This window comes from Myripristis murdjan, chromosome 5 (assembly GCF_902150065.1).
Source record: "Myripristis murdjan chromosome 5, fMyrMur1.1, whole genome shotgun sequence".
Classification (NCBI taxonomy): Eukaryota; Metazoa; Chordata; class Actinopteri; order Holocentriformes; family Holocentridae; genus Myripristis; species Myripristis murdjan.
Genome location: NC_043984.1, coordinates 13,606,585 through 13,631,764, shown reverse-complemented (window position 1 = coordinate 13,631,764; position 25,180 = coordinate 13,606,585). Strand labels below are relative to the sequence as shown.

The window sequence follows — 25,180 nt, the reverse complement described above, 5'->3', positions numbered from 1 at the left end:
TCATCAGAAGGTGACAGACAAGGTCTTCATAAACAGATGGCCATTAGTTCTAATAATGAGTATCTACAGGTTCCAGCCAAGATGAATGCACAGGAGCCTAGGCACAGTTGATCATTAATAGTCAAGGACACCTTTATCGCCTTTTCTGTCAGCAGAAAGCTTTGCTGCACCTGCTTTAGGGCTGAACAGGTAATCACAATATTATAAGTGCAATAACCAAATCACAGGAGATGCAATTTTTTGGCCTACAACTTGTATTCTCCAGATGTAAGAGAACATATTTGTTTGGTACATAGCCCAGTAAAAATCACATTATTGTCAATTTATTAGGTTTTTCAGTGAAAATGAAAATTATGGTGTGACAATAATTCCTACTAAAATTGTGAGCCACATCACAGTTGCAGTATCTGTAAAATTAATTAATTGCCATATCATTCAGCTTTATCTTGCTTGTATCACAGCACCTTGAGGGGTTTTGCAGTTAAACAAAAACAAGACGTCCCTTTTTGTTTATCAGATGCTACACTTGAGTATGTGCAGCTCTGTACCGGCAATGCTCTTACACTTCATTGGCCTTGTAACCTGTTATCACACTCGTGCTAGGTGTTTCAAGAGCAAATCATGCCAGCTTAATGCTCAGCAGCAAGTTTACAACCCCCTGTGCATCTATTTTTCATGTAGGGAACTGCCAGGTCAGGCCCTTAGGGGAATTGCCTGCAGAGTGTTTTTCATGCATTAAATGCAGGAGAAATAGTTATACAGGCAGCAGGTAGCCTTACTCACTTTGATCCTCAGGTTTGACACAGTCCTGGTCAGCATCTCTCAGCCCATTGTTGGCAATAAGAGCTGTCTCTGAAAGGTCTGGCCATTCTCTCAGGCTACGTTAGGATCATTGTCCTCAGTTGTGTGCTTGGCTCGGGTAAAGACGCCGGTGGAATACAATTTGTGCATGAGGAGGTGGTGTCATCCCGCCACTGCTTATTTCTAACCTTCTCTAAGTAGTTGATTGTGTCTGAACATGGGTTATCCATCTGTGTCTCCAGTTCAATACAGCAGCAGGTCTCCCTACTCAATGATTGATTCTCTTCCTCTGGCAGCAAAGATTTAAAATCATCATCCACAAACTATAAGCACACTCATAGCCTCAGGCCCTGTCCAAGGTGAGTGTCATATCTGGAGAATAGGTAATGCGAAACCTTTACATGTATTTCATGCTCACTTGGTAGACATTTTAACAAGTGAAGGCACAAGGCAGCACCACTGAAATATTATGTGCATAAGGTTTTTTTGTGGTGTAGTGAGTGTTTTGGCCAGCCAGCACATCCTTTTTTCTCCAGGGACTTGCAGAACAACAGCTACAATGCCTTTTTCTATTTTAAGCAGTAATCTGGCGGTCTTAACACTTTTTTTCTCATGCTATTGACTGGCAAAACATGTTGATCTGAATCATTTTGGAAGCATTTCGAATCACTGGCTGTTGTCAGTAGCTGAAGCCCCATGGACAGTATGGGAACCCTACAGTACCTCAGTCCCTTGCACAGACTTCTATTCTCCTGAGCAATGGAAAAGAACATTTAAATTAGCCTTAAGGAGGAATTAATCCTAATGACTTCTTTCCATTATCAACTAATTAAATATTCACTTCTATTCTCTTTTCCCCTCTCTCTCTCTCTTTCTCTCTCTACTGCTTATTCAGTTGGTGCTCTGTTGCTACTGTATGATTTGGTGCTGTACTTGCGAAGAAGGAATAAGCAAACTGTATTGGAGCACTGCATGCATGAGATATGGGTTTAACAAAATGCGCACAAAGCCTATAATGTGACGTGAAAAGGAATTAGTTTTCACTGAAGAGATAATTGAAAATTTACTCGCTACCAATTACTTTTTAAAGCTGGCCGTGAACAGTGCTCTTAGGGGTAATTATTTTGAATAAGCTCATATTGATTTGGGGTAAAATTTGATATAGATTTTTACAAAATTTCAAATTCTGCCTCAAAAAATGTGCATGTAGGTGTTGAGTAATTATTTCAATAAATTCTAGAAATAAATGAACATTCTCCTGTTTTAGCTCAAAGGAAACGCTAAGAGAAACCTAGAAAATATTCTTGATATAGATGTGTTGCAAAACATGGACTCAATCCCTTTTTTATGATTTACCAAGCAGCTGGCTGGCTACATTGGCCACATACTTAATCAATAGCTGTAACTCATAATCTTTGTAGGACATAGAGTGATATACAGAGACAAGGGCTGAATCAAGCCTTCCAGTGCCCTTAAGAGTGCTCTGCATTTATCTTCAGTGAAGCAAGAAGATAGCTCCGGTGGTGCCGGTGATTAAAAACCTACAGTATTATACCACACAACAGCAAGGTGATGTATTGTTTCAGAGATTATGGTCCATTTACAATTTACTACAGTGGAGGTTTGTAGTATTTTCTAACTATTCCACCAGCCTGCAGACCTTTTACCATTAGAGACATTTATGAGAATACAACCTCTTCTGAGTTGATGTAAATACTGAAAGAAAGTAGTCACTTTAATAGCCTGTGTGAGGGCAAAAGGTTTAATAACAGTTTGCCACCACTAACTGTCTCATTACACCTCAAGGCTGGCCCATAAATAAAATGTCTTTTTTGGTTGCAGATGACTTTATATTGTATCATAAATCCAAATGTAAAGGTCTGGAAATAAAAAATTCCAAAGATATTTTTAATCACCAGTGTATGTGCAGGAGAAGACAACATAATATTCTATACCGTGTGCAGTGGGTTTTTTTGTTGATGTCTATTATAGCAAGACCAGTGATACGGACATCCACACATTCACCATTTTAATGTTATTTCCTACTCTACATTATTGAGGTCCTAATACATTCTCTGGTCTTTACCTTTGCAAGTTTATAATGCAGACTGTGGTCATATATAGAAGTAATATTGCATGGACCATTGAAGCTCCAGATTGGCTTTCTCTCGCTTTCTGTACTTCTAGATGTCAGTAGTAAACTGTGATTGACAGAATACACGTCATTTACAGAAAACACAAATTTGTTTAGTGTCAGAACTGGGTTGGTGTACTCACACTAGCCTAAGACATCAAAACACCAGAGTCCAGTTCCTTTAAATCTTCACAGTAACATGTCTGAGATCCATGGTACCTTTTATGGTTTATTATTATGTAAAAAAAAAAATACCAGTGATATGACAGAATACAGCATCTTTTCATACACTGACATTATCCTGTAAATTAGCAAGTTACCATCATGACAGCCCACTTATTCAAACTGATTGACATTCTCTCTGTTAAACTGTGCTAATTGACATAGTTATTTTTTCCCCCACCCCTCAGGGAATAATTAGGTTGGCAGCCAGCGACAGGTATGATTGTGCAGTGCAATGAAAGCATGCTTTAAAAAACAACTACACAAATTGCTTCACTGTTTGATGTAGTTATTTTAATACGACTTAGAAGAGATGTCTGGAAAATACTAATATTATCACTATGGCTTATTGTAGCTTTCAATATCTCCTTCACGGAGTTCATCTTAGGTTAATTAGATACATTGCTTTTATTTCTTGATGGGGGATACTTTATTTATATCTTCTTTTTTTACATAGTAGTTGTTTCAATGAACATTTTCCAATCAAACTAGGGATGGCTGATCCTATAATATATTATTAAGGCCCTTCAATGAATCCCCATCGCAGGCACTCAGTGCAACAACAATGAAACAACACGGCAGGCCAGTTTTTAATCACCTTTCCTCTTCCTTCGATGTCGCACAGTTAGGGGCGCACAGAGCAGCAGCTTCTTTTCCACTCCAATAGACCCTATCGCTGCTGCATCTGAGGGCCAGGGCCCAGCGACACAGCTGAGACCAAGGCACTGTGGGCCGGGGGAGTGGGAGTAGGGAAGCAGCGAGAGGTGAAAGCAGCCGCAAGCTCTGGAGGACGGGGATGGATGAAGAGGACACCGCAGGATCAATGAGGCACTCATAGCCACAGCAGATCATCTTTCTCCACCATGCAGCAAGCAGCACATCACTGCACCTGCATCACCCCCTCCCCATGGGCCATATCACCCTCACCGCCTATAGGGTGCCTTTTTTGCCAGATATAGAGAAAGAAGGAGCAAGGGGAGAGAGAGTGTGGCAGACAGGGAGGAAATGTGAAAGGGAGCAAGCTGGTGAAGAAGACAGACAGAGATTGGCGATAGCGGGAGGGAGTATTGATTGTTTCCACTGTGGTATAATTGCAATTAAAGGTTGCAAACAACCCAGTGGATCAGTTTCACTGCTGTCACCCGGCAGGATGCATGGGAGCATTGATGCATCCCAGCACATCTCCACTGCTAGAAAGGAAAAGTGCTAATAATACATGGAGGGTCCCCGCAGACAGTGTGTAGATTAGTGCCATGGCGTGCAATAATTTAGTGCAGCAAATCGTCACACATTGCACATCAAAGAAGTAATTTACGACAAGTAATGCCACAACCACAAAGAGCAGACAGGTTAAGTAACAGTGCCAGCTTGTTGTTGTGAGGACATCAGGGAATTTCTGGATGAGTATCACACTCAAATCAAGAGAAGTATTAAAGTATTTTGGTATTAAGGACAATCTTTTTGTTCATTAATTATAAAATTGGCTTAATCCTGTTGTGCTTATTCCCTAAGCGTTACCTTTCTTTCTGATGTCTAATTTGTTGAGGTGTAAGGTATTAGCTGGTAACCTTAAAGTCTTGGCTGTATCACTTCATGTCACCTAATATTTTACTGCATTCCTATTGTCTGTCTAATTGTGTGGTTTCCTTTAGTATAGAGTAAAGGCCCAATAGAGCATGCTGCTCCATTTTTTTTTTTTTTTTTTTGCTTATCTGAGGTCTTCTGGACAATCCACAAGGACTCTTGTGTACTGCTGGCCCAGTGAAGGAAGAGAGCAAGAGAGGGGCTTTAATTGTAAAGCAGAGACTCAAGAACCAGTTTGGAGGAGATAGATAGATGGATAGATAGTTAAAAGCCTTCTGGTGAATGCAGGGGTTCAGACTTTGGGTTTTATTTTCAGGACGTCTGCTTTTTTTCTGGACAATCTGTAGGGATTCTTCTGCAATGTTTATCTTATGATGAATGAGAGCAAGAGAAGGGCTCTCATTGTGAGGCTATGACCAGTAAAACACTATGGAGGCTTTCTGAGGAACAACTTGGTCTATCAAAAACATCCGCTTGTTGAAATTTGGTAGTTCAGGCTCCTGCTTTGAACATCTGGTCATCAGATGTTTTCTGGGCATTCTGCAAGGACTCTTGTGCAATGTTGGCCCAGTGATGAAAGAGAGCAAGAGAAGAGTTTGCATTGTAAGGCAGTGACCACTGAAGCCCTGGAATCCTTAAGAGGATCATCTTGTTCGCTTTTGTTGGAGTAAGTTCAGAGTTTGTTAAAAAAAAAAAAAAAAAAAAAAGGCCATGGGGAGAAACACCAGAACTGCGTTTTCTAAATGTTGGCTACCCATCTTGTGTCAAATAGCTTGTTATTACTCAGCGATTGTTCTTGTATCAACTAACCTCACATTCACCCATATTCTAAACAATGGATCCAGATGTTACCACAAACAGCATCAGACTGTAGTACAATTAAATGAGTATACTAGATTGAATTACTGCATGTCCACAGTAGTTCATTTTTAATGAGGTTTAAATCTCTTAGCTGTGCTCCGGCAAACAGTTTGGTCTTTTCAAACAGAGTCACGTTGGTGTAATCAACAGTTGCTCGGTGATAACCCTCTCCGACGTCCTATCACAGGCCCAATCAAGGCATCCCATTAATTTTTTTGGAACCTCAATTTCCTGCCTGCATGTGTGAGACATCTTTATGGGAACCAAATCAACTGTTCATTAATGGGGGGAAGCTGTATCAAGAACCAACATCTTTAATTAACACATCCACAGCACTTCCCCTCTTTGATCTCACCATTTGATTTATGCCTCTACAAGGAGAAGTTGGGGGGGTTGAGTGTGAAACTGTACACGAGGAGAGTTTAGAGGGGGTAAGTGGGGACCAGAAGTCGAAAGTCCATGAGAAAATATCAGAGTCCCTGTTGCTCTGGAAGTCAGGCAGCATTAGAACCTTTTCTCTGTGTGTCGTGGGGCCGGCTCAATTACCAGCCAGCGTGGCTATCTCTTTAATAGGCTGATAAGGTAATAATCCAAAATCCAGACAGTTTTAATGACTCGCAGTGTAATTAAGAATTTTTATAAAAGACAGCCACATCAGAGACCTCCCTATTGTCCAAGAACCTATTGTTGGAACTATCAGTAGCCTGGCCAGTTAAGAACTGGTAAATGGCCTGTGAAAAGGGGTATTATTTTTTTCTTTTTAACCAGGAGACTCACTATAGGTTAATCATAAACTAATCCATCTGAAGTCCCAGTGTTCAATGTCAATGAGGTCAGAGCAAAACGGAGAAGAGAAATCTTCATGAACTCAGTTCTCACACAGTTTAAATCCATCCAAACGCACATGTGGATGATCATGTTCGCCACAGTACAGTTTTGTCATGAGGTGTTTTCTGGAGCAATGTGGCACTACTGCAAACAAAACACAGCAACATGATTAGTCCAAATGGACTTGCATGGAGATGTAGTTGTATTTAAAAATGTTAATCCCAGGACTTTATGTCAACTGTCTTGTCTCAAGTAAAAATAGATTTAAAGGCTCTATAAAATGAATGTCCCTCTATGGCCAAGTAGAGCAGTTCTGCATGTTTGTTATGTTTTTGCCCCATCTAGTGTTGGCCTGTATCAGTGTTTTTATTTATTCCAGAATAATCTAATGAGGTAGAGAGTGTGCAAGAGTCAAGTCACAAACTATATTTCTCAAATAATAAATAAATGAATAAATAAATAGATAAATAAATAAAAACAAACTTCTGAAGTCTTAGAGTTGCACTTTTGCAGGGAACGACTAATACAATGACGCATTATATTGTGGTGCATTGATTTAAAATCTCATATATCCTTAAATATCCAAACAAATAAGCATGGAATAAGCAAAAAACAAACGAAAAAGGTGCAACATTTAATCATCATTTGATTAAATGTAAAACATTGTGGATACTGCCATGTAATAAATCAGTTTGACATTAAAATCCATTATTTATCCCTATATCGAGCTTATAGAATGTTATATTTTCAGAGGATTTAGGAATATGGTTTCTGTGACATGCTAGTTGTTCTGCAGTTACAGAATCAGACAACAGTTGCTGAAGCTTGACTGAATGTTTGAACGTTTTAAAAATAATATTTTCCTGTGACTTATGCCATATCAACTAAAAGACATACATCTCTTGTTGATAACTGCTACAAGAAAAGCTGAATGTACTGTATCATATAAAGAAGGATGGGGACGTTTTTTTATGCAACTTTGTATATGCTATTGACAATTGGTTGGAAAGCAGCAAGTACCCAGGAGTTTTTTTCATTTACTTCCTTCAAAGAGGCCACTTCTTTCCCATGCTCACCCAAATAATTCATGCTTGTTTAAATGAAGGCGTGATTAGTTTGGGATGTAAATATTTGCAAGAACTTGCAAACTATTACATCAGCCTAATTCATACTGAAGAAAAACAACAAAATTGTCTCTCTCTTTTTTTGGAAACAATATAGAAATTTGGGGTAAGAATACAAAATGACTGTTCTCAGGTCCAAAGACAAGATTGTAATTTTTCTTTTTATATCAGATGACAGGTATTGCATATGCTGTGTTTTTTTTCCCTTAATGTATTGCCTGGAGTCAAGGAAATTCATTCTTGGAAAAAGTGTGAGTGACTCATTGGGACTTATATCATCCAGTGATATATTTGTCACTCTACGTGTCATTCTTCAGTCTGAGCCATTTAGCATTGGTCATAGCAGGGGGTGTGTGGCAACTGGCTGCGATAACAGTGTGTGAGACAGACCACAGGTGCATACCTGGCTGTTGCCACAGGCTGAGACCAGCCACACTTTCGGCATCAATTGAAGGTCAAGTTAAGATATAAAAGAAAGAGAGGCACATTCTTACCTCGCAGAAACGTTTTGACACACTGCAAACATGCTCAGGTGTCTGGTGTTGACAACTCTCGCAGCCATGGGTAAGAAATGACAGCATACACTGTGCTGTATACACACTCACTGATCTGTTTCTGTCTCATTCACTTGCTCTTTCTCAATCAGGCTCAGTCACTCTCAGTCAGTCAGTCAGTCACTCACTCATTTTTAGATCACTCAGTATGTGATAGCTTTTGATAATGTATTCACTAGGCTACTGCTTCCACACATACTCTTTCTCTCTGACACATTTACTTTGAAAAAATTGATTAACATAAAAAGGCTACTGGGAAGCTATGCACCAACTGTGCTCTTGTTTCTGTTTCCTGTCTATACCTTCCTCCCAGTGCTGGCTGAGCTGGAGCCCCAGCCCAGGTACATGGAGGACAATTTTCAGAGAGTTGTGGGTGGCGAGGTGGCTGCACCCAACTCCTGGCCCTGGCAGGTAACAGATGGCAGTCCATAATAATGGATGTGTTGTTTCAGCAGTACATGAAAGCATGGTGTTTGGGGACCGTACCAGTGTGGGAGTATCAAATAAGTGTCAAACCCACAAATTGAGCTAATTATTTTTGCACTGTTGTGACAATGTCTACAAAAAAAAAAAATGTTTTTTGTGTTGTTGTTTTTTTCCCTCAGATCTCTCTTCAGTACAAGTCTGGCAGCAGGTTCTACCACACCTGTGGAGGCAGCCTGATCAGGAGAGGATGGGTGATGACTGCTGCTCACTGTGTGGACAGGTAACATCCTAATTAAAGCACCGATCCAGTTTTCATTGGTCAAATGGATTCTAGGTATATTAACTCTTAATCACTTTGAAAATAATAGAAATGAAATTTAAAAAATAATATTTGTCCAACATTTTCTTAGCACAAAAGGCAGATCTCATTTACCTAACCAACATGAAGAAAGTTTTCATGCCATCGTTTATAGCTTCCACATTTCAAGGGATTGGTCATGTAATTAGAAAAGTGAGAAAAACTGACTTCACTCCTAAGTATCGACATATAAATGAAGCCAGAACTAATGGGGGCATATTGTGGGCAAAAGCTTTTGAATCCAGTTCACTATTGTACAATATCAAAGTGAATCATGTTGTTTATGAATAATATGTCTTTGTAACTTCAGTTAGAGCTTTTTCCTTTATGTCTTTTTCTTTTTCTTTTTTTTTTAAAAATAACACAGACCCAGCACTTATCGTGTCGTTCTTGGCGAGCATGACCTGAACAGCAACAGCGGCAGGGAGCAGTACATAAGCGTCGGCACTATTTACATCCACCCCAGATGGAATTCCAACAACGTCGCCTCTGGGTTAGTCCACCGTGTCACTGTATTATTCCTTAGAATTGAAAAATGTTATGTCCCCTCTATTGCCTTTTTTTCTGCTGACATAAATGTTTTTACTGACACTGTGGGATGGTGTCATCCACAGATGGGACATTGCCCTGCTGCGTTTGTCCTCTGAGGCCTCCCTGAACTCCTACGTCCAGCTGGCCTCTCTGCCTCCCTCTGGCCAGATCCTGCCCCACAACAACCCCTGCTACATCACCGGATGGGGACGCACCGCCAGTGAGTTCAATAACTTATCAGTCACTCTGGTCAATAATCTTCAAAGTCAAAATTTAAATTTAAGTTCAGATCCTTTCTGTGGTGCTCAACGTGTCTTCTCTTTTCTCCCTTCCTAGCTGGTGGCAACCTGTCTGCCCAGCTGAAGCAGGCCTACCTGCCTGTTGTTGACCACAAGACCTGCTCCAGCTATGGCTGGTGGGGCAGCACTGTCAAGGAGAGCATGGTCTGCGCTGGTGGCGGCGCTGAGGCTGGCTGCAATGTGAGTGTACTGCATGGAAACCGATGTGAAGAAATCACATGATGAGTAACTAAAATTGTATTGTTTTTCTTTTTGCATTGAAATGAAAGACAGAAGTGAAGTGAGGAAACATACTGTGATGATCTCTCTCTCTCATGCTAGGGTGACTCTGGTGGCCCTCTGAACTGCAATGTCAATGGCAAGTACTACGTCCATGGTATTGCCAGCTTTGTTTCTGGCCTGGGCTGCAACGCTCCCAAAAAGCCCACTGTCTTCACCCGCGTCTCTGCCTACATCGGATGGATGAACTCGGTCAGTTTGAGGGATATATAAAAATCCACTTATAATATATTAGATCAATGTGCAAATGTAAAGATAAAAAAGACTCCTTGGGCCAGTATAAAACCATGAGTAGGAGTATGCATTTAGCCCCTAACTTCATGAGAAAGTTCATGATGCTAAACTCATATATTATGTAGCTGTAGCACTAAATAGGTTTTTCTATCCTTTATTCAGTAGCATGAAATAAATTTCATAATTGTATTTAAATCATGTATCATATATTGGATTATTTCAAATTTGGTTATTCTCTTTTTCCAGATCATGAACTGAAGAGAGGAGGGGTGTGATTCTGACACATGGAGACAAACTCGGCCATGTATCCACCTTCGTCCTGTTTGTACAGAAATAAACTTGATTAAACTCAGTATTTCAAGTGTTGACTCATTTTTTAAGGTTTCAGGGTTTATGTCATTACATACCTTTACTCAAACTGAATACAGACACGACTTGAGTCATATAAGTATGTGTCACAAAAAATAACAACAAAAGTAACAATAATAATAATCCACTTAAACCACTTAAATTTAACTAAGTCAAATGTTATTTAAGTGAAACGCTATCAAAGCTACTTTATTTTGAGAAGTGGCCACGAACTGTGATAACACACAGTGTGAGACAGGCAGCAGGTGCATGCCTGGTCGGTGCCAAGTTAAGCACAGGGTCCAAATCAAATAAAGGACTCCTCAGGATATAAAAGAATGAGAGAATAACTCTTTCTATGAGTAAATGTTTTCACTGACAAAAAATGTTTCTGCTGTGACCGCTCCTACAGCTGTGGGTAAGAAATAACAGCAAAGACTGACACTGTACTGCACATACTATGTTGTTGTATTTCTTCATTCTCTCTCAATGAAAAATCTCCCTTGCAATAGGAAAAGGATAGAATTGACACAGTGGAAACATGCCGAAATTGTGTCTGTTTCTATGTGTCTCTTGCATCGTCTGTGACGAAGCAAGGGTTGTGGGCTACAACTGGTCTTGGCAGATATCACTTTGCAACATGTAGCATGTAATCAAACAAATGTGAAATGTAAGATGCCATCTTTGCCATATCGGTATTTGATGCAAACAAAATAGATGGGAATTTTGTAAACTGGCAGTCATAAAGACTGTCACATCCATTAATTAAGCTAGTTATGTTTTAATAGTGTTCCACTTCTGTGCAGGAACACTGCTCAGGAGAAGATGGGTCACCAAGCATTTTAGCATAGGATTTTGAGTGTTGGAATGTGTATTTTTGTCTTCTTTCTTTGCTTTATCAATGTGTTTATCACTTTCATCCCTTGAATTATCATTGTACAATAACTAAATCAATAAACTAATACAGCTGCAGGACTTTGCGTGTGGTTCTCTAAATTGAATAAATTGAACATTTCAGTTTCACAGCCAGCACCTTTCTGGCTGATACGCTTGCATCAGCTAGTCTCTGGGAAGCTGGGAACAGCAGCTCCATTTGTTTCCAATTTTACTCACATTTAAGACATTTAGCAGCTTTAAAAGCAGGATAGCAAGGGTCAATGCCACAGTGTGCAGGTTGCAGGTGTCTTAAAAATGCCTGTTAGAGAGATAATTGCAAATATTACTTGCCGTCTTTAATTAGCTTTGGTGTCTTTAAATTAAATTATTTTATGTTTGTAACATGATTTAAAAGTCAGTGACTCATTTGGTGAACATCTTTCTGTCTTCACCATAATTTGTTGTTGGCATGAAGCACTACCTCTTCTGAATTTAAATCAGTCCAGTTCTCTGACCTTTAAGAATGACAGTACCTTGCTGCATTTGTCTTCTAAAGCCCCCCTGACCTCCTCTATCCAGCAGGCCTCCGTGCCTCCCTTTAAACCCATCCTGCCCCAACCAATAACCCATGCAACATCAACGGATGGGGGAGCATCTCCACTGAGTTGTACACAGTTGGTAACACTCTTGTTTCTGTTAAATTAACTAGTGATTGTGCATGTACAGTCATTTCAAGCCTGCATTTCTGGTTCTTCACTATCCATGTTCTCCCTTGTAGGCCTACCTCCAACTGGCTGACTACAACAGCCAGTGGCAGAGGTGAGTCAGGATGCAATGTGAGTCTCCAGACATGAACAATATACTAGGATTTACACTACATTTGTGCACATATAAGAATTTTTAATTTATTTTATTTTATTTTATTTTTTTGTAAAAGACCATGTTGTTATGCAGCCTGCATTAAAGAGTCCCATCCACATTAACTAACTATACTTACAACAAGTGATTAGGCAACTTAAGCATGAAATACAAACTGTGCCCTAAGCTGCAGGGAGTGAAGGATCAGGCTAAATGCACTAACCTTGGATCCTCTCTCTCTCTCTCTCTCTCTCTCTCTCTCTCTCTCTCTCTCTCTCTCTCTCTCTCTCTCTCTGAAGTAATCACAGACCAATCAGGTTGGAAAATGTCACATCAGATGACTTCTGGGTATTGAAGAGCATATCCAAAACATTTAAAGACTTTCAAAATTTCACCTTACACTTCCCGACAGTGCAGTCCATGCAAAGTATTTTTAGCATTTTCCTGTAAAATGTTCAAAACTTGTTAAAGTTATGAAATGTATGGAATTTCCTAGGAACCAACAGACCGACTGATCTTTCTTGCCAGAAACACTGCTCTGAATTAACCTTGTAGTCCATCAATAATCTGATTTGCCTAGTCACCTCTTACACCAATGGACATGATTGAAATCAATATTAATATCTTTGGAGATTAGTTTTTGGCCTTTACTAACTACATTATTTATTTTACATTATATTGTTATTGAATTATCCTGTCTGATTGATTTTGGAATTATCTCCATAATAGCTGCTTCGCAATGACATTACAAATTATGATGCAGATTCGATGAGGATGTATCATCTGCTATACCATTAATAGAGATTATGAAATTCTGACAAACAAAACACAAATGCCCTATCAGGTTCCTTAAACTTCATGTTTACTTTCCACGTCCAGTGCAGCAGATCTGCATTGTCAGCATTCTTCATGTGACCAAAATAGAGCTGATAACACACCCTGTATAGACAAGCAGAATGCATGTGGACCACAAGAGTGACATATGCTGTGTTTTTTTTTCTTCTTTTTTTGTCTTCTACAAAAGCTAACAAAATGCAGACTTGTCCTGATTTTGAGTGACAGCTTTGGGTAAACACTGACATCCATTCTGGAGTGCTTTGTGTCTCTGTTGGCCTCTCTTTCGCTGTCTCTGTTTTGTGCTGATACAAAATGCCAAAGATTTTTTTTTTACAGAAGCGTGAAGAGATGTCTCATTTTTACTGCACTCCCCCTGCACAGCTACAGCTCTGATCCTTAGAGGAAACTCAAATTTTGCTCGCCTTTCATCTGTCAAAAACCTATTGTTTGATAAACCTTGAGTTTTATGTTACCCCATACCTTTTTGGTGCTGCTCTTCAGATGAGGAATAGACTCTTGTGGGCACAGTCACACCAAAGAAAGATAGATGCAGGATAAGTGAATGTTGTGGAACTGCTGTGACAGATAAAGACTGACTGCATGTTCTAATTGAAGAGACACATTCTAGTTGGCATTGCTTTTCTTCATATTTATGTTTTTTCAGTGTTTCAGCTCTGCAATCTCTCTTTCCCTCTGATTTCTCTGGCGGCCGACTACCTACCTGACTTGCCTTCTGTATGCTCAGCACATCCTCAACCTCAAGGCCATCCTGGCCCTCAACCAAAACAAAAGAAAACAACATGATATTGTCAACAGTAAAAATATCATATCTTTCAACTTCTTGTAAAATTTGGCTCAATAGTGAACATTCCATGCCTATTATTGTGAATATTTTACCCAGACTCTGCTACACATTCAAATCAGTCAAAATCATACCAACACAGGTCACTGGAGAGGGGAGGGAGGGGGTCAAAAGATGGATGGGAGGGTGTGAGTAAAGTTGGGTTTGGAGGTTGGAAAATTCTTCAGAATTGATTGCAAATGGAGTCTAATAAAGGGGAGATTATGTTAACCATAATTTCCGTGTGGCAGTGCTAGGGAATTACTAAACCGATAAAAGCAGACACTCGCACACTGATCTAGGCCAATGTTTCTAGCAACATTCTTTGACAATAAAAGGAAAGAAGGAGGAAACTGAACACTGCAGTTTGCCGTACATACTAAATGTGCACTGCTTTGTATATCACGCTTTTTATGAAAGAAACAATTGTGAAACAACAGAGAAAAAATGTATTGTGGTAAAATTAACTTTTTGAACTTTGAGTGATCTGAGTGGTTTTGAATCAGTGAGACCAATTGCAACAGGTCGTAGAGTGCGCCTGGATAAACAAGCTTACCCTCAGGCTAGAAAAGGCAGGAGCTACCTGAGGCTATAGAGGAGTGAGAGTAATTAGTTATCTGCAGAAATTCTTGACAGACTGCAGACTGCTGAAATTTCTCCCGCTCACCGCTCTTGTCAGCCCCAGGTAAGTGTCTTGCCCTCGTTCCCTTTTTTTCCCTCTCTCTGTTTCTATGACTTAACAACAGGTAATATAATCGATACAAACTGGCACTCACATACAAATCAGTGCAGTCTATAGTAATTTTTGGTCCTGTCTTTTCCAGACAACCTATTCAGCTTTGCTGTGCTGGACACTGGGGACAGGACCTGCAGGACAGTGATGAGAAAAGAGTTGTAGAAAATAAGGGAAGGTGATCAGACCAGACCAGGCCCAACTTCTGGCTTTGGCATTTACAAAAAGATGCTACACATCAGAAATTTAGATCTGTCAGAGAAAGGCAGCTTTCCAGTGGGAACTTAATTCTGTCATGTTTTATTCATTTTCTTGCCTTGTGTCTTTTCAATCCCCTTGTCGTTAATGCTTCTCAGTTGCATAGCTCAAAAATTGTGTGCCTACAGTTATACAAAATTATACACAGTAAATGCACAGCACTTACTGATGAATCTGCGGTATATTTTATCTGATGACCAACAGTGATATGACTGTTTGACAAGAATCCATTACAAAGTGCATATCAAAACTAATACGTATTAGCCTAGTCACAGAACAGCCACATACAGATCTGCTCACATCTCACATCATGTCGCAGTTGAGTTGTCTGTTCCTTATCTGGTGTTCAGCAGTTCATGGATGTGCACGTCTTGTAACCAGGATGGCAACAGCAGTAGAGAACAGAAGAATGTCAGCCATCTGCACATCCTGGAAATTCAGTATTGCTGCAACAGCTTGGCAATTAAATCAAAACACAGATCCCGGCCCTAAAAAAAGATCACAAATTTCCAAGTGATCCTAGCTGCATCTATATTTGTGAATGCAGACATCAGAGTACTGAAAATCTTGAAATCAAGAATGAAGACATCATCTGTCGTCATGCCTGAGAAAATATATGCAACTCAGTGCATTGCCACACTTAAAAAAGACCAAACAAATATAGCCATAACCAGCAACTGACGAGGTCAAAGCATAATAAGCAGTCTTCAACTAAATGTTGACTTTAAAATTTTTAATTTGCATGCACGCTATCTTATTGAATATCAAAAATCTGAATAATAACTTAAGTTGCACTGGTCCGTATATGGTCTGTGCAAGATTTGGGGAAATTTGAACCAAATTTATACCAAGCACAATGGAAACATGCCTAAATTGTGTCTATATTGGGAAAAATAGCAATAAATCTTTCCAGGTCGACAATGAATGGGAATTGCTTACATTGATAGATGCGTCTGGGACCAGGGAATCCAGTAAAAAAAAAAAAAAAAAAAAAAGATGTTCCTTACAATTCAGGAGTTATGGGCCAAAATGTGAATATGTTACCATTGTATATCGCCACTATCTGCAAAATTACTATCATTTTTGTTGCTTGAGTTGTTGGTGAGATTCACAACCTAGCTGCAAAGTTTGGTCACTGTGGCTTTTACGGTTTCAGAGAAGCAGATGCTTTGAGCAGGGAAGATTGAAAAGAAAGAATCAATCGTCCAATCAGAGTTATGTCATCTCCATGAATACTTATCAAAGGCTTAATGTGACATATATACTGTAGTGTGAGCTTAATTTTCTGAAGCTTTGAATACCTTGGTCTAAGAACTTAATATGAACCAACAACAAACAACAAGGTACTTTCATGCTGTTACCAACTATTACAAACTGTTGCTTTATTATCATTGCAGCATGTCAGCACCATACACCATAAGCCCTTTACCTTTGCTTTACATTTTCCCCTCCCCTCTAGCTCCTCATTAGTTGGAGGCCAGCTGTCAGCTTGGGGTCGGCCACAGTCTCTGCTCATGCTCTGGATGGTAAAGCAGCACTGACAAGAACGTGATTTTCTGTGCTGGTGGAGGCAGCCATTCATGACCTCTGATGAATCTGCCTGTGCCCCTTTTTAAATCACCACGTGGATCCACACACAAAATACAGTATGCCTGCCCAGAGCCCATTCCTGCTCACACTGCATGTCCCCACTCATTACACTGAATAGTGAAGCAACCATGTCTTGGGCACAAACCTTTGGTGGTGTGGTCTTGACAGTTTTAAAACTGTACAGAACAGCATGGCCTAGTACTCAACCTGCAGTATGCGTTTGCTTGTTTCCCTACTGTTTCATCATAGTTTCAAAATCTGTTGTGCAACAGTTGGATCCGATCAAGTGATTTGACCAGACAAGAGGCATTCCATGAGTGCTGATTTTCATTTCAACAGCACTCTGACATGTTGCTACTTTTTATCAATCAACTTTACAAGTGTTCTGCAATAACTGTTAACTGTCCATGACCTATAACAACATTGGAGTTAATTATTGAAGCTACTAGTGGAGTTTCAGGAGCAGAACCACACCTCTTCCGGCAGTCCTATAAATATCCAGATTACCATCTCCTACTGTTTTGCTGTTATATTCTGCGCTCCTCTCTCCCGCCCTGTTTCTCTTCTCTTCTTGCTTCACTCTCTTCTCTTTTCTTTTCCTTGGTGGGGGTGGGGGGGAGTCTGTTGCACCAAGTTCAAGCCTCAAACAATCATAATCTCATCAATAAATCATTTAAATGCCTTTTGCTGATGGTGTGGTCCTTTCTAGTGAATGAATGGTGGAAGGAAGACAAGGGGGTGGGAAGTAGTGTGAATACCGACACTTTCTGCAGCCCCACTGTGGCAGCACTGCCTCGCAGGTTGTGGTTGTGGATATAGCTATGATTAAAATGAGGTTTAGGGAGTGCTGCTTTACAGGCAAGTTTGTGGACAACAAAGTATGAGCAGATCCAACAGTGGAAACCACCAGGCAAACTAGCCTGCAGTCGGGAAATCATTTATGCTCATTTGAGCTGAAACTTGAATTCTGACAGGACTATTTGTGCTGGTGGAGCCGAAAATATCTCATAATCTGTTGTAGCTTATTACCGTAACTGATAAATACTGCCGTTTGTAGAAATGTTGTATAAACACAATATCATACTCAAGCTTGTGCTGTTATACTGAATATCAGCACAGCTGTGCTTGTCTTCTATCTATGACCAAACTATAGCCATGCTGATATTCAGTATAACAGCACTCTGTTTCTGTAATGTTCCTTAGTTTTACTGAAGAGCAAAATCATGTCAGATCATCTCACGGGATGCCAGCATTGGATACAGTGTTAAACTTGTTTAGTGATAAAGGCAGATTGAAGGCAGTAGATGATGATACTGCCTTCAAACATATTAGCCATGCATTTGCCTTTTCTTGTCAGGCCTCTAGGCCCCCCTCATGTGAACTGGTGTGAAAATGCACATGCTTTACATGACCTCTGAACAGTTGTTCTAATTGTGTCACAGTAACTCCTCAGTGTTCAAGTCCAAGTCACTAATGTTGAGTCTGAGTCATGTCCCAGCCCAGTCCATATTAATTCTTAATATATTATATTATAGCATTATATATTAATATAGCATTTAGAGAGTTAGTCATTCAGGTCATGCAGGTTAGGTTATATTGTGATAATATCACCTGATGTAACTGCTGATGACAACACAGCTAATGTTAGCTCACATTCTCGTTGCATCTTTGACAGGCGTCTTTTAAACTCTGACATCCCCGTCTTTTCTTCAGCTGTTCGCCTACATATCAGGCATCAAGCTGAGCTCGTAATTGAATCCATCATAAAATCTGCATAGGCAAAGCAGGGGAGTTACCTTCAGCAACTTTGCATGCTGCACACTGTGAGCAGGTGGGTGGAAGCTTTCACTTGTAATGCAGCATACAGTAAAAAAAAACTGTGAGAGGCGCCAATGTCTCTGGGAGGTAAAGCATGTCACTACACACACACACACACACACACGCACAAAAGAGTCCTCAACTAGAGATTCTGAGTCCAAAGGCAGTTAACACAGTCCAAGTCAACAGTCACGAGTAAACAGAACGAATGTGTAATTTAGAGCCTCTAAACTATACATTTGTCTTGTTAATGGGAGCTGCAATGATACCATCACTTTGAAACAGTCCAATCAAATTAACAAATTGTGTGGATAAACTTCCCAGACTGACTCCCTACTGGAGTATCTTTGTGTATGAAGATTTTTCTGTGATCTGTTCCTGGTGTAGATTTCCTTTGGCTGATCTTGCCGACCTTTCAGACACTCAAAAGGCTTTCTGACAGTAAATGGACAGGCACTTACTTCACTGGGTAGATTGCATTTAGATATAGATTTCTGAAGCACACTTGGAGGAGACAAAGTGTCCACTGTTTCAAAGCCCAATCTGCAGTAATGTGAGGAGAAGCTGTGGCAATTGAATGGAAAAATCAGACAAATTATGGGCAAAAATGGGCAAAAGTGCTCTATAAAGCCTGGCATTAAACATAGAAAATAGTTTATTTATCACTGAAGCTGTGAGAGATGTTCTTACAAGTTGGATTGTCTCCAAAATAAGGAGAAAAGTTTGTTTTCTCCTTAGTATTTTCTCAATGAGCAATCAAAAAAAAAAAAAAAAAAGAAATTTTGTGGTATCAGTTCACTATGCAATATTGCCATAGGTGACTAAAACAAGTGGAAAGGTTCAGTTGTTGAGTCAGCTAGCTAGATAGCAGTTCCCTGAATGCATCACCCATCCCCAGATAATGATAACTGTGAGACAGAAACAGGTGGGCGTCTGCTGCTGTTGAGCAAGTCATACACACAGCCATCAGCTGAAGTACCACTGAGGGTATAAAAGAGTAGTTGGAGTGCTCTCCGGTGCAGAAAGTCTTGACAGACTGCAGACATGCTCAGGTTTCTTCTGTTGACCTCTCTCGCAGCCCTGGGTAAGACCTTCAGCTCTATTTGATTCTTCCTTTTCATTCTACAGTGTGTACACAGAGGACCTCTAACAGACTGGAATACATGATGCGTTTATGTCCAGCTGTAATACTACCCATGTCTCCGCTCTGCCTTTGTGAACAGTGCTGGCTGAGCTGGAGCCCCAGCCCAGGTACCTGGAGGACAGTGTTGAGGAGAGGGTTGTCGGAGGTGAGGTGGCCAGACCCAACTCCTGGCCCTGGCAGGTACAGTACTGTGTGCTCTGTTTGACTTTGCAACAACCTCAGACACATATATTCAAAACTTCAAAAGTCAAAGCAGGCCCACACAGCAGTCTTCCTTCATGTTTTTCATCAGTTGTGTTTGAAACAGGAACCTTCAGGTCAGCTTGTTGGAGGAGAGTTGTGAGATGGATTGCTGCAACTGTGTTTACACTGCAAAAACTCAAAATCTTACCAAGATTATTTGTCTTGTTTCAAGTCAAAAATGTCTTGTTTCTAGTCAAAATATCTCATTACACTTAAAATAAGACATGATCACCTCAGAAGTAACTTGTTTTTAGACAACTGTCTCTTGTTTCAAGTGAAAATTTGCTTGAAACAAGTGAAAATTTGCTTGTTTCATTGGCACAATTTGTTTCTTATTTCTAGCTAATTTTCACTTATTTCAAGTGAATTTTCACTTTTTCCACTGGCAAATTTTGCCAATGAAACAAGCAAATTTTCACTTGTTTCAAGTGAATTTTCACTTGAAACAAGTGAAAATTGTCTAAAAACCAGTTACTTCTGAGGTGATCATGTCTTATTTTAAGTGTAATGAGATATTTTGACTAGAAATAAGACATTTTTACTTGAAATAAGACAAATAGTCTTGGTAAGATTTTGCGTTTTTGCAGTGTATGATGCATTTTGTATGTTTGCATTAGTATTACATTTTCCCCGAGTTACTAATTTATGATTTGAATGGTGATGTAAATAGATATGTTTACACCTTGGATCCTGATTTCACATAAATTTCTCCTTCAGTAACTACAAAGTTAGAAAAAAATGTTCTCCATGTTGTGCAACAATGCCACTAACATATTTTTTATTTGCTGGTTGCAACACTTCACTGAAACTATATTGCATTTATATTGAGGGAAATGTTCAACCCGTGATGCCACTGTTTTATGTCTGCACCACCACATCAAACAGAAAATATCTAGATATCTGCTGCATCATTTTATACACATTTTCCTGTAATTTAGCAGGACATATTTGGCATCTTTGGAAACCTTGGGATCTCCACTAGAATTTAAATTAAAGTTCTGTGGTTTGAACAAAGCTCAGCTGCACAATGTGTACTTTCAATGACAAACCCACTGATGGGAGAGGCATTGGTTGAAGCGGTTAATTAAACCTACGATGAATCTGCATGTGCTCTTTCAGTATGATGTACTGTCCTATCCAGCTATTTAAACTGAATACTGATACAGCATCAGTATTCAGTTTATTCGCAAACACGTGATGAAATTCAACTTAACTGAACTGTTACCATTTGCAGTAATGATAAAAAAAAATTGATCGCTCAAAAATGTTTTGCAGTCTTACTTTGGGTTTTTCAGGTTGATTTGGCACTAGTGAAAAACGTGGATGTACAAACCACATTTGTTAAACTTGAGACAGTAGCTTAAAATGTTTTTTCCTCTGATGTCTCTTGGGAAATACAGAGGACAATTTTGCATTGGCTGTCAAATAACTTCATTATGCCTAGTGAAATTGTGTTTAATTTGTTTCCTCTACCCTGCTGCTCCTTGCCTCTCACTGTTTTGGAAGGTTTCCAAGCTGTGTTTCCAAAAAAAAAAAAAAAAAAAAAAAAAAAAAAGTTCATCAATTGAAGTTTCTTACAACCTTGTGGCTCTGTGCTGTGCTTTCTCACCCTCTCAGATTTCTCTCCAGTACAAATCTGGCAGCTCTTTCTACCACACTTGTGGAGGAACCCTGATCAGGAGAGGATGGGTCATGACCGCTGCTCACTGTGTGGACAGGTGAGACTTTCAGACATCACGAAAAGATTAGAAGCTGCTGAGCTCAAAACTAAGGCAGCTGTGGATGGAGCACTATCAATCAGTTTTTATCATTTACAGCAATGCATTCTGCTGTATTAGGTGTCCTTCAGGCTTGATGGCTATAGTGGATACCATTTACCCTCAGTCCCCTGGGTTTAAACTCACCCTGTTACTCTTGTCACATGTCAGCTCTCGTTTCTATCAGCGAGGTATCAGCAAAACTGCCAGACAAAATAGTGTAAATATGTGAAGAGGAGTGAAATATTGGTCATTTGTCTCAGATGTGTTGGATTTTTTTTTTTGTGTCTCCACAGGTCCAGGACTTGGCGTGTTGTTCTTGGTGATCACAACATCAACAGCCATGAGGGCAGGGAGCAGTACATGAGTGTCAGCCGTGTCTACATCCACCCCAACTGGAACTCCAACAATGTTGCTGGAGGGTGCGTAACTGGTCACACACACACACACACACACACACACACACACACACACACAGGTATATAGATTAGAGTAGAGTTCAAGAGCAGGTATGAGTGTGAAAAAATATTTATCTGTCACACCTGGGGGAATGTTGGTCTGACACTCAGGTGGGACATTGCTCTTCTGCGTCTGTCTTCTGAGGCCTCTCTCAACAACTACGTCCAGCTGGCCTCTCTGCCTCCCTCTGGCCAGGTCCTGCCCCACAACAACCGCTGCTACATCACTGGCTGGGGACGCACCGCCAGTGAGTTTGAACACCTTCACTTACAAGATAGACGTCAGTGCTGGCTCAGTAATTATGTAAGGATGCAGCCTGTAAGCAGCAGCCTGTGACCCCACAATCGCCACCCTGATGTTTTTCTGTCGTCCCTAGCTGGTGGCAACCTGTCTGCCCAGCTGAAGCAGGCCTACCTGCCCGTTGTTGACCACAAGACCTGCTCCAGCTATGGCTGGTGGGGCAGCACTGTCAAGAACTCCATGGTCTGCGCTGGAGGTGGCAGCGACTCTGGATGCCAGGTGAGGCTACAACATGGTTCTTGTGTTGTTTTCTGAAAGACAGACAGACAGTTGACAGATTCTGTGCTAGCCACGCTCACTCCTAGTGTTTTATGAGTATACCTCATTGATCCCAGTAGGCCAAAGCCCCACTGAGCAGCAGATGCTATTAAAAAATTGCTTCTATGCCTTACTTCTCATATAGCCCAGGTTCTTTTGGCAATGCACAGCTCAGATTTAGACCAAGAAATAAACAAATTGCTGCATATTTATGTAAAATAGGCAATAAATAGGTTTTCATATGTACAAAGTAGTGTTTTATACTTTTTGTCACATATCTCAGAGGATGTAGTCTAAGACATAGATGTCAACAATGTAGCCATGTAGACATCTTTTAAACATTTAATTAGATAAAATTGTTCAGCTGGATGCATTGGATCAGCTACAAAAGAGCACCACTGAAGCTGATAGGGATTCAGTGTCTTGAGGGACACTCCAGCAAAGTGGATGCGGTTGCTCAGTTCATCCAGTTGGAGGATAGCCTCTCTCACAAGACCACTCTGTAAAGACAGCAGGAAGGGCATTGGGGATGCAGAGCACGGGGGATGCAGGAGAGAAACACTTGTCAGAATTCAGTCCCAGACCAATGTGACAAACTGAATGTCTCCAAATGTCTCACAGTAAGCTAAAGTGTGACCTTTTCTTGTCAGGGAAGATATTTTGGAGGACACAAGCAGGATTACTTTGCTACATCAGCAGGGACATAAGTCACTTACAATAATCCAGTCCAGTGCTTAAACCGCATGAGGTGTCAAAGTCTTGCAACCTCATGTTCTGCAACATTAACTTGCTCGCGGCAGTGTGAGACTAGAAGGGAAGATGAGAAGCATCCAGGAGGGAGTTACAGTAAGTGCATGAGGAATGGGAGGATTTGCCAACGAAGTAAATGGTGATGTCATTGGTGATGAATTTTTGACTCTGAGTTTTGCTAGCGATGTGGTTTCTCCAATTGCAGGGTGACTCTGGTGGCCCTCTGAACTGCAGCGTCAACGGCAAGTGGGTCGTCCATGGTGTGACCAGCTTTGTATCGTCCTCTGGCTGCAATGCCTACAGGAAGCCCACCGTCTTCACCAGGGCCTCTGCCTACATCAGCTGGATGAACGGAGTCAGTATCAAACACTAAACAATTTCACCTCAAAATATCTAATGTTTAAAATGCTCATATGTCTAAATTTTCAAATCATTGTTCAAACATGCCTTATTTGAGCTCTATAAATGTGCAAGACGGCAACTACTCGTACTGTGTGGACCCCGGTGAAGAGTAGTTGTTGCCTTGGTAGTGACTAGCTGGGATTCAAATAAATAAATAAATAGAAAATCAGACTGCATATACTGCACTGGAGGATTCAGAGGAATACATTCATTCATTCATTCACTGCTGAAGGCCTTGCTGCTGTGGTGTTTGAAAGTGTACAAAATGTCTAAAATACTTGCAAATGCATTTCTGTTCATTCATGAAACATTGTGCTCAAATCCTTGAGGGTAATTAATGGTTCATTTGTCCTTGCCATTTCAGATCATGGGTTGAGACGAAGGAGGATCTCCATGGAGATGAGAAAACATCTCATCTTGCTTTCCAATTGTATCTACGGAAATAAACTGTATTATTCAATTACATTTGTCCGATTTCATTATTGTGTTGTAATTTGTGTTACAGGCATTGGCAATAGGCTCAATAAATAAAGTGAACATACATGACATACATACATACAAATATAAAATATAAATAAAGTAGTAATTGTAGGTGAAATGTGGTGAATGGTTTTGTACAATAAAGCTCTGCAGAGCCAAGCAGCAGTTTCAGTGGCCATTTTCTTCACATCAGGGGATTTGTGTGAGGTAGATTTTAATAAGTGCGTAAGTAACTGACTCAAATAGGGACCATTAAAAACTAAGTAAAGTAATGGACATTGCTGTATTGTAATGGGCAAAGCAAAATATGATTAGACTGTGATAAATGTAGTGTTTTCATAACATCAAATTGAGCTGACAAATCATGGAAGAAAAAGCTTTAAAAATGCCCAAGAGCAGCACATTCCACTGTTACTGCGGATTGGTAGCAATTATAATGTGTGCAAAGATCTACGAGCACCATAAAATATATTGTAAAAATGTAATTCCTTTAACAAAGCTTTTATTAAGAAAATTATGTGTTCGGAAGCAAACCAAAATAGTAAAAATCAAGTGAGGGTGGCACACTGAGTAGATATTTTGACAGAATTAAAATAATTTGTCACCTGAAGATTAACAATTAATGATCTCAAACCACTTCACCTCAGTGTACAATTGTATTCACTGAATATTGTCCTCTTTTAATTTGTTTAACTTGGTGTGTTTCTCTGTATTTCGTCTTCATTGCAAATCAGCGAAACCTCGATGATTTTTGAGGCTTCAAGGTTTGAATGAATGAATCAAAGTACACTAAATCTGTTTATCAATATATGTTAAATAAACAGATGGTAGCCCGAGGATAAAATAAAACATATATACAGTAGTTATTAGGGCTTTTTGAGGTACACTACTGACACGTGCCATTGATATCTCAGGCATTCTTCAAGCATGTTCATTTCCACACACATCATATTTCATACATGTGCTGTCAGTGGCGTTATATTACTTTGGAAA

At 40.0% G+C, this 25,180-nt stretch overlaps 2 protein-coding genes across 2 annotated transcripts; both read left to right on the top strand.

Moving 5' to 3' along the window:
- Positions 1-8,078: 8,078 nt before the first annotated feature.
- On the top strand, positions 8,079-10,214 carry LOC115358948 (elastase-1-like). Its single transcript, XM_030051111.1, has 7 exons — positions 8,079-8,118; positions 8,422-8,519; positions 8,714-8,814; positions 9,260-9,385; positions 9,507-9,643; positions 9,760-9,902; positions 10,044-10,214. The coding sequence occupies exons 1-7, from the start codon at positions 8,079-8,081 to the stop codon at positions 10,212-10,214; spliced, it is 816 nt and encodes a 271-aa protein (XP_029906971.1).
- Positions 10,215-19,432: 9,218 nt separating this feature from the next.
- On the top strand, positions 19,433-23,678 carry LOC115358951 (elastase-1-like). The gene is made up of 7 exons (XM_030051114.1): positions 19,433-19,478; positions 19,618-19,718; positions 21,399-21,499; positions 21,835-21,960; positions 22,108-22,244; positions 22,374-22,516; positions 23,511-23,678. The coding sequence occupies exons 1-7, from the start codon at positions 19,439-19,441 to the stop codon at positions 23,676-23,678; spliced, it is 816 nt and encodes a 271-aa protein (XP_029906974.1). The 5' UTR covers positions 19,433-19,438.
- The last annotated feature ends 1,502 nt before the right edge of the window (positions 23,679-25,180 follow it).

Excerpts from the sequence above, each read along its gene's own strand:
- LOC115358948 (XM_030051111.1), top strand. The coding sequence starts at position 8,079 with ATGCTCAGGTGTCTGGTGTTGACAACTCTCGCAGCCATGG. Across the intron at positions 8,815-9,259 it reads GCTGCTCACTGTGTGGACAG|ACCCAGCACTTATCGTGTCG; the intron begins GTAACATCCTAA and ends AAAATAACACAG. Across the intron at positions 9,644-9,759 it reads CGGATGGGGACGCACCGCCA|CTGGTGGCAACCTGTCTGCC; the intron begins GTGAGTTCAATA and ends CTCCCTTCCTAG.
- LOC115358951 (XM_030051114.1), top strand. The coding sequence starts at position 19,439 with ATGCTCAGGTTTCTTCTGTTGACCTCTCTCGCAGCCCTGG. Across the intron at positions 21,961-22,107 it reads TCCAACAATGTTGCTGGAGG|GTGGGACATTGCTCTTCTGC; the intron begins GTGCGTAACTGG and ends TCTGACACTCAG. Across the intron at positions 22,517-23,510 it reads GCAGCGACTCTGGATGCCAG|GGTGACTCTGGTGGCCCTCT; the intron begins GTGAGGCTACAA and ends CTCCAATTGCAG.